General features: G+C 42.0%; 1 protein-coding gene across 1 annotated transcript in view; it reads left to right on the forward strand.

Moving 5' to 3' along the window:
- The window catches only part of SNX31 (sorting nexin 31), a gene marked incomplete at its 3' end in the record, with an annotated part of 76,155 nt that overhangs the window by 28,299 nt on the left and 37,706 nt on the right, over window positions 1-10,150 (forward strand). Inside the window, exons 5-6 of the mRNA XM_006877172.1 lie at window positions 5,442-5,552; window positions 8,651-8,741. Of these exons, the coding sequence (XP_006877234.1) occupies window positions 5,442-5,552; window positions 8,651-8,741 (202 nt within the window). The remainder of the gene's footprint in view (window positions 1-5,441; window positions 5,553-8,650; window positions 8,742-10,150) is intronic.

The following is a 10,150-nucleotide window of genomic DNA, read 5'->3' on the forward strand; positions in this document are numbered from 1 at the left end:
CTGTGGACTTAATACTTAGATGGGTATGTATTTTGGTATTTTTTATGCTTTCTGAATGCCTCCAGGTAGATGTGATCAGGAAATGGGCTTCCCTTTTTCACTCTTCTTCCTTTACCTCTGCGGTTCTGCCAGGTGTCTGTGGCTGCTCCAATCCTTCCCCCACGTGGTCTCACCCAAGATGGCGGCTCCTGGAGCAATCGAGTGTCCAGGACTAGAAAGCAATAGATTTCTTGCTTCTGCCACAAATTCCCCCAGCTGTGAGCCTTCCAACCTTCTAAATATTCCTCTATATGTGGTTCAGAGTTCTGGGACCATCCCCTGGCCCTACTTGGTCTGGTATTCTGTGTTGTTGTTGGCGGAGCTCTGTTGGCGATCCGCTATCTTGTTTGTTCCTCTGCATATCCTTTTTACTTTTCAAAAACTAGGCTTTATTTTACCAATTTTAGATCAGTGGCAGAATTGTGACCATAGTACAGTGCTCCCATTTGCCCGACTCTTCCCTGTGATTACCATCTGACATTGTGTGGCCACAATTGATGAACTAATCTGGTTCCTGGGTGGCACAAATGGCTTGCTTTTGGCTCATAACCAAAAGGCTGGCAGTTTGAATCCACCTAGTGATTCTGTGGCTGACAGGCTGTTGACCTGCTTCTGATCGAAGCCTTGGAGAAACCCTTGGAGAACTTAGAGCTCAGTTCCACTGTGTAATACATGGGGTTGCCATGAGTCAGAATCAAAGGCAACGGGTTTATTTGTTGTTTTGTTTTATTGATTAAAGTCTATGAAAACTAAACTCTGAAACACAAGGTTAGCGGTTCAAACCCACTAGCCACTCCAAGGGAGAAGGATGAAACTTTCTGCTCTCACAAAGATTTACAGACTCGGAAATTCTATACAAGGTTGCTGTGAGTCTTAACTGACTTGGCAGCACTTAACAACAACAACTTAATTCATATTGCCTTAGTTTTTACCTAATGCCGTTTTCTGATTTAGGATCATTACATTTTGTTGTGATGCTTCTTTAGCTCCTCTTGGCTGCAACAGTATCAAAAACATTCCTTGTTTTTATGAGTGTGATGGTTTGGGGAGTACAGGTCAGGTATGTTGTAGGCAGGTCCTATCCTGGAATACAGCTAATGTTTTCCTTATGATTAGATTGGTGTTATGGGTTTGGGGGCGGAAACCATAGAGGTAAAGTGCTATTGCCATAACGTCATATCCAGGTGTCCTGCAGCCCCACATAGAGTCCTGGTGTGGTGATGCAGGATAAGTACTGGACTGCTGCTACATGCAAGGTCAGCAGTAAAGCCCACTAGCCGTTCCTCAGAAGCCCTACACAGGGTCACTATGAGTTGGAACTAACTGGATGGCACTTAACAACAACAGTGTCAACAATGATTTATCACTAATGTTGACCAACAACAGTGTCAACAATGATTTATCACTAATGTTGACCATTGGAAAATATGGCCGTGGTGACAGAAATGATGTAGGAGATCACATGGTAGAATTTTGCAAGACCAATGACTTCTTCATTGCAAATACCTTTTTAAGCAACATAAAAGACCTCACCAGATGGAATACACAGAAATCACACTGACTACATCTGTGGAAAGAGATGGTGGGAAAGCTCCATATCATCAGCCAAAACAAGGCTGGGAAAGACTATGGAACAGACCATCAATTGCTCATATGCAAGTTCAAGCTGAAATGGAAGAAAATGAAACCAAGTCCATGAGATTCAAAATATGGCTTTGAACATACCCCGCCTGAATTTAGAGATCATCTCAAGAGCAGGTTTGCTGCATTAGACACTGAAGACCAAAGACTAGAGGAGTTGTGGGATGGCATCTAGAACATCATACAGGAAGAAAGAAAAGATCATTAAGTACATGAGAAAGAAGAAAAATACCTAAATTAATGTCAGAAGATTCTGACACTTGCTCTTCAGTGTAGAAGAAATAAGGAGGTAAAATAGCAGAACAGAAAATTTCAAAGAGCAGCTCAAGAAGACATAGTCAAATATTGTAATGAAATGTGCAAAGATCTGGAATTAGAAAGTCAAAAGGAAAGAACACGCTTGACATTTTTCTTGCTGAAGTAACAGAAGAAAAATCTCAAGTGTCAACTTATAATACTCAAGGTTTCTATGGGCAAAATATTTAATGATGCAGAAATCATCAAAAGAAGATGGAACGTATACACAGAGTCACTGTACACAAAAGAAATGGTCTATAATCAAGAACCAATGGTACTGAAGGAAGAAGTCCAAGGTCCCCTAAAGGCATTGACAAAGAACAAGGCTTTGGGAATTGATGGGATACAAGTTGAAATCTTTCAGCAAACTTTTGCAGTACTGGAGGCACTCACTCATTTATGCCAAGACAGTTACCTGACCAACTGGTTGGAATAGATACATGTTTGTGCCCATTCCAATGAGAGGTGATCCAATGGAAGTGGAAATCATAAGACAATATCATTAATATCACATGCAAGTAAAATTTTGCTAAAGATCATTTAAAAATGACTGCAACAGTACGTTGACATAGAACTGCCAGAGGTTCAAGATATGGAATAAGGGATATCATTGCTGATGGATATCCAAGATTGATAATCAAGATGGATCTTGGCTGAAAGCAGAAAATATCAGAGAGATGTTTATTTGTGCTTTATTGACTAAGCAAAGGTTTTTGACTGTGTGCATCATGACAAACTATGGACAACATTTTGAAGAATGGGCATCCCAGAACATTTAATTGTGCTTATGAAGAACCTGTACTATGTACTATGTACAGGTTCCTCATGAACACAGTTAAGTGTTCTGGAATGGCCATTTTTCACAATGTTTCCCATTCTTGGTGTATACCAAGATACAGTTGTTCAAATACAACAAGGGAACACTGAATGGTTTAAATTAAGAATGATGCCCTCCAGGGTTGTATTCTTTCACCATAATTATTCAATCTGTTTGTTGAGCAAATAATAAGAGAAGCTGGATTATGGCATCAGGCATCAGGATTGGAAAAACACACATTAACAAACTACAATATGCAGGTGATAGGTTTGCTGAAAGCGAAGAGGACTTAAAATATTTACTGATGAAGATCAAAGACCACAGCCTTAAATATGGGTTGCACCGCAAAATAAAGAAAACAAAAATCCTCACAACTGGACCAATAAATAACATCATGATAAGTGGAGAAAAGATTGAATTTGTCAAAGACGGCATTTTGCTGTCATCCAAAATCACACATGGAAGAGCAGTCAAGAAATGAAATTACGTATTTATTGCATTAGGCAAATTTGCTACACAAGACCTGTTCAAGGATGTCAGTTTGAGGACTAAGGTGCTCCTGACCCAAGTCAAGGTATTTTCAATAGCTTCATATGCATGTGAAAGTAGGACAATAAATAAAGAAGATTGTAGACCGAGTTACGGTGTTAGAGAAAAACATTAAAAGTGCCATAGACTGCTGGAAGAACTAGCAAATCTGTCATGGAAGAAGAACAACCACAATGCTCCTTAGATGTCAGGATTTTGAGAATTTAATCTTTCGTACTTAGGACATGGATTGCATCTCAATGTAAAGCAAACAAAAATCCTCACCACTGGACCAATAACATTCTTATAAACGGAGAAAAGATTGAAGTTGTCAAGGACTTCATTCTTCTTGGATCAACCATCATGGAAGCAGCAGTCAAGAGATCAGACGACATATCGCATTAGGCAAATGTGCTGCACAAGACCTTTTTAAAGTGTTGAAGAGCAAAGATGTCAGTTTGAGGACTAAGGTGGGCCTGACTCAAGCCATGGTATTTTCAATAACCTCATATGCATGAGAAAGCTGGACAATGAATAAGGAAGACTGTAGAAGAATTGATACTTTTGAGTTATGGTGTTGCAGGAGAATATTCAAATTGTCATGGGCTGCCAAAAGAACCAATAGATCCGTATTGGAAGGAGTGCAGCCAGAGTGCTCCTTGGAGGCCAGGATGACCAAACTTCGTCTCTCATACTTTGGACATATTATCGGAGGGACCAGTCGCTGGAGAAGGATATCATGTTTGGTAAGGTGGAGGGTCAGAGAAAAAGAGGAAGACCCCTAGCGAGATGGATTGGCCAAGTGGCAGCATCAATGGACTCAAGCGTGGCAACAATTGTGAGGTTGGCCCAGGACCGGGCAGTGTTTGTTCTGTTGTACATAGGGTTGCTATGAATCAGTACCGACTCGATGCACCTAACAACAACAACAACAACAACAACTTAGGACATATCAGGAGAGACCAGACCCCAGAGGAGAATATCATGCTTGGTAAAGTGGAGGGTCTGCGAAAAAAAGGAAGACCCCTAAAGAGATAGATTGACCCAAATTAGCAGAAATGTGTTCAAACGTAACACCGATTATGAGCCTGGTGCAGGACAGGACACTATTTCATTCTGTTGTGCATAAGGTTGTTATGCTTTGGAATCGACTCAATGCACCTAACAACAGCAGCAACAATGTTGACTGTGAAGAGCTCTGGTAGTGTATTGGCTTACAAGTTGGTCTGCTAACAGCAAAGTCAGCAGTTCGAGTCCACCAGCCTCTGTGTGAGAGAATGATGAGGCTTTCTGCTCCTGTAACGTTTAATAGCCTTAGAAACCCTATTCAGGGTCACTATGAATCAGAACAGGCTCAATGACATTTGGCAACAATAGTAACAACAGTGTCAACCTTTTTTTATCACTGTTAGCAACAGCAGTGTTGACCTCACCTGGCTGTGGGAGTTTGTCGGGGTTTTCCCCTGGAAAATTACTCTTTCTTTTATCCTTTCCATACTGTACTCTTGGGAAGGAAGTTACCATATACAGCCCACACTTAAGGACTGGGGATTTATGTTCCCTTCATTTCTTTATTTTGCAGTTCAAATTATTTCATTTGTGCAGTTCAGATTTTTTGCTGGAACAAAATCACGAATTACTGCATATCCTGAACTTCTGAAGATGCTTGGACATGGTCAAAACTAGGAGAGCTAATGAAGTCTAATTCTACCTGGGTCATGCAAATGATTTTTATCCAGTGCCTTTTTTACTCCCTAAAATGGATTCCATGCTGTTTTTATGGAAATAATTCCAGCTTCATGCCATTGCTTTGCTTTGGTCCTTCTCTGCAATTCTTCAGACCCACATCCCAGCCCCTGAGATAATCCCCCTCTCTCATATCACTGCAGAGTTCCAGTGTGGTACTGTAGAATAAATTCTGAATTGCTAGCTGCAAAGCTAGCAGTTCAAATCCACCAGACGGTCCTCAGAAACCCTATATAGGGTCGCTATGAGCTGGAACCAACTCAATGGCACACCACAACAATAGCTCGCATATGTGCACCTGGCTCTGTGTACCTTTGGGTCCTCGTTCCTGGCAACCAGGTGCGGGAGCTTATTGTTTCCCTTTTGTTTACAGAGTACATTTAACCTCACTGCCAAGAAGACCTCTCTGGATATATTTCTGCCTGGTGGAAAGAGGATTAACATCGAAATTCTAACGTCAGATACTGCTGAAAGAGTCTTAGAGGTAAACTTTAAACATCAGCTCCAGAACTGAATTTAGGAATAATTCCACTCAAGAGTGGGGCTCTAAGACATGCTTACCTTCTAGATGCTTCCTGCCTGCCATTTTACTGTCTGGGTGACTTGCCTAGAGATGCCAGAATATTCTGGGAGACTGACTGAGGAATCTGAGATACAACCAATCCTCTAGGACTTCTTTGGTTTTATTCCCTTGACAGGCATCAACTTTTTGAAGGGTTCTTATGTCTTTCCAAGGGCTTTTGTTACTTCCTTGGACCTCAGCCTGCGTTGTACCCTGAACATATGCAAAATGCTTTGATCCTTGGTGGGGACCAGGAAGGAAGGCCGAGCCAGCTGAGTTCGAAGCAGGCCCCAGTGGGTAGACTTGGAACAGGTTCTGAAAGAGAATAAGGTACATATCACAAAAGCTGGAAGGGTTTTCCCTCTTCCCCCACAGGGAACACCCCTGAAAGTAGCATTCCTATCAGTCTAATTCCTGTCACAGGGCCCAGAGGACCAGACTTCAGTTCTCTGAGGACTCCAAGGATGAGAGCACAGAGCATCTTCCCATTCTTCTTCAGATATGGCCCTGCCCTGCTCTGCCTCTCAGCGTGTTCCCTGGCTGTCTTCTCACACTGACATAACTGCTCCCAAAGGCCAGTTCACAGGAATTTTCCTTTAGAGAGTTCTAGTTCTAATCCTCCAGAGAAACACACCAGTGGGAATAAAAAGCTCTAAACCAGAGGAAGTCAGAGCATTTCTAGAACCTTTCAAAGGGAAGAAGGTTCTCTCTTGTGCTCAGTTTATGGTATCTGACCTCTGCTTCTCTCTCCCTGCCCCACCCCAGCCTATCTTTTATTTTTTAATAGATCAACGGAGTCCTGGTGTGGCACTGTAGGTTAATGTGCTGGACTGCAAAGGCGGTTTGATCCACAATGTCTGCAGTTCAAACTCACCAGCCACTTCTTGGAAACCCTATACAGGGTCATTGTGGGTTGGAACTGACTCGATGATACATAATAACAACTAAGGATCAGTAACAAGATAAAACCTCTTCATTTTTTAAATATACTAATGCTCATATGGAGCCCTGGTGTGGTGTTGTGGGTTAATGCGCTGGACTACAAAGTCGGTTTGAACCACAAGGCTGGCGGTTCAAGCTCACTAGTCACTCCTAGGAAACCCTATACAGGGTCACTGTGGGTCGGAATCGACTTGACGGCACTTAACAACAACAACCTAGCACATAGTCACCATGGCAGCACCCCTAACCAGCAGAAGAGTCTTGCTTTGCGGTTTTTGTTTTGTTTTGTTTTGAAAAGAGCAAGACAGAATTAAGTAAAGTGGAAATGAATGTTGAATAAAAGTTGTGAAAATATTTGTATGCTATTATGTATTTTCAAGGCTATACTCATGCATCCAGCGAATAAGACTATCTCATAAGGAAATTCACAAATCTCTGACAGGAAAAGTATCCTTTCTGTCCCTGGTGTTGGTATAGTTGCTACCTCAAGAACGTGGGCTCACAGTTAAAGCACCAGCTCATGTACAGAGCTATAAAAGTGAATTCACTTCACGTAGATTAAATATCTGAAACAGGCAAGTGCACAGACACACAAATGTATTAGTAGTTACCAGTGTCTGAGAGGAAAGTGAGGGAATAGTATCTGAAGAGGTACTGAATCTCTCTGCTTGAGGTGATGAAAAACATTTGGAAATAGTGGTGAAAATTGTACAACATGGTGAATATAATCAATATCACTGAATTGCACACTTAAAAACTGCTAAATTGACAAATATTTTGCTTTATGTATTTTACCACAATAAAACTAAAAAAGAAAATCCTTCCATGTTGCAGAGGTGATTTAGGGAATTAAGACCAAGAATGCAAAGAAATTGTTTATGAATTTTAAAGAAGGCTGAGGCTGATAAAGATATGAAAAACCCCAAAACCATTCCCACTGAATCCATTCCAACTGCCAGTAACCCTATATCAGTTTTCCAAGACTGTGAATCTTTATGGGAGCAGACAGCCTTGTCTTTTTCCTGTGGAACAGCTGGTGGGTTTGAACTGCTGACCTTTGATTAGCAGCACAATGCCTCACCCACAGCACCAGCAGACACTGTGGAAAGTTCCTGTTAAACAGGTGTAAACTAGGGAATGACAGCCCGATGACATTTTGGTAAAAATGAAGCCATTGGTATGAAAATGATGTAAAGATCAGAGGAGACTGTGAAATGGGGGCAGCTCACACCTGGGATTTAAGATTTTCTGAGAGAAGACACCATAGTAAATTAGACTTGAAGTTGTTGGTGATAGCATTCTTACCTTCCGTGTGGGAGACCCAGGTTCATGTACCACTGCCACCTGTCTGTCCACGGAGGTTTGGCATTTCTATGATGCTGAATAGGTTTCAGTGGAACTTACAGACTAACTCTAGGAAGAAAGGCCTGGTAATCTGCTTCCAAAAACCAGTCAGTGAAAACCTGGTGGATCATGACAGTTATAGGACTTAGCAACATTTTGTTCCATTGTGGGTGGGTCACCATGAGGCCAGAGCTGACTTGATGGCAGCTAACAACAACAAATTAGATTTGACCATCACAGGGATCATCAAAGTGATGTGGCCCCGGGGTGTCAAAGCCAGGCAGTACCCTTGTGGGTGCCAGCCAAGCAGAGGGGCAGAAGCACCTGACCTTTCTTTTCTGAAATCTGGTTAATTGGTGTGGGACCTCACTTTAGTTACCGCAGATAGGTGTTCGTGGGGAATCACTGCTGCCCTCCAGTGGACAATAGAGACCAAAGTGATCAGAGGCTCAGGCAGTCCACATCAAGATGGGACAGCCAGCCTCAACTGAGACTGGTTCATGTCCATTAAGGTGTGACAGATTTTTATTTCTTTCATTCTCGTTGTTTTGGATTTATATATGTTCTAAAATGAAGTGGTGCTATTTTCAGATTCAGAAAAGATTTCTTTTTCTAGTTGATCGAAACACTGTTTATTGATGTTTAAAGACAATGTCAAATTTTGTATTTCACAGCTAGTAAGCATGGTGGACGTTCCTAATTTTGTCATCTTTTTTTCTTGCTTCTGGTTAAAGGTAGTGTCACACAGAATTGGACTGTGTCCGGAGCTCTTGGGCTATTTTGGCCTATTTCTCATTCAGTTTCACAAGGAGGGCCAGCTCTCTGGTAAGAAGAGAAGATCTGAGTGTGACCCTAGAGACAGGTGGGCAGGTGTGAGCAGAGGCTCAGTCCAGGGCATGTAGAGGACAGCTGAGGGGGGCTGGTTACCCATCATACCCAGGGGCGCTCCCCAGTGTGTGGTCCCTACTTCTGTCTCAGGCTCTGGATCAAAGGACTGGGATTGGTGAGGGTGCCTTTTGAGAATGGGAGGTGACAACTACTTAGTGAGCTGTCTGGACTTTCCAGTATCTGCACTTCCTCGTGTGTCTCCCCCAGTGCCCGTCTTGATGCCTGACCCGCTGTTCACCACCACCTCACAATGGAATGTGAGACTCCAGAAATCAGGGCTTCCTTTGAGCCTGATTTCCTTTAGTTTTAAAAGATGTGGGTGATATGAATATGTTCTTAGATTCTTTTTTAATTTTTAAGGTAAAATGAGATGAAGGAGCCCTGGTAGTGCAATGGTTAAGTGCTTGGCTGCTAATCAAAAGGCTGGCCGTTCAAACCTATGTAGTGGCTCCATGGAAGAAATACGTGGAGATCTGCTTCTATAAAAATTGTTATTGTTGCTTTAAGTGCATTCGAGTCAGTTCCAACTCATAGCGACCCTGTGTAGGAAAAGTGCTGGACCACAACATCAGCAGTTGGTGAGTTTTGAACTGCCGATGTTGTAGTCCAGTGCTTATCCTAGAGCGCTACACCAGGACTCCTCTACCAAGATTGTAGCCTCAACAACTCAGTGAGGCAGCACGTGAGGTCATGCTGGATCATAAATGGGCTTCCTGACTCCCAACAACAGGAACAACATAATGAGCTGGTAACAGGTGACACACGGGAGAAAGATGAAGCTTTCTGCTCCCATGAAGAGTTAAAGCCTATACAGGGTTGCTATGAATTGGAACCGACACAACAGCACTTAACAATAAAGATGGCAGTTTGATCCAGACAGCCCTTGCTTTTCTCCATGGTACCTTTCTAGATACTATGCAGTTTTTAGTTGTGAAATGGTATCAGTCATCAGTAGTTTACAAACAAGGTGACTTCACAAAGTTTGTGGGAAAATTCCTTTTTTTTTTTTTTTTAATTTAAGGATTTTATTGTGGATTGAGTGAACATTTACAGGGCATATCATCAGTTTCACATTTAACAATTCATATAACTTGTTTCATTATATTGATTATAATCTCCTCCATATACCATCAGTTAAAGTATTTCTCTTTATCCACTTTAGCTTTTTTTTTAAAAAAACACACAAACAAACAAACAAAAAAACCCACTCAGGCCTATATAATAAATTACATCTCCAAAGGGCACATTCTGCAACTCTGCTCCTGGCCACCAGCTCTTAGTCCTTCTCTTCTTAGTTGATGAATCTAGAGTCCTCAGCCGCTCCCCCTCTCCATGCCCCCATCTCT

Source organism: Chrysochloris asiatica, unplaced genomic scaffold (genome assembly GCF_000296735.1).
Source record: "Chrysochloris asiatica unplaced genomic scaffold, ChrAsi1.0 scaffold00444, whole genome shotgun sequence".
Lineage (NCBI taxonomy): Eukaryota > Metazoa > Chordata > Mammalia > Afrosoricida > Chrysochloridae > Chrysochloris > Chrysochloris asiatica.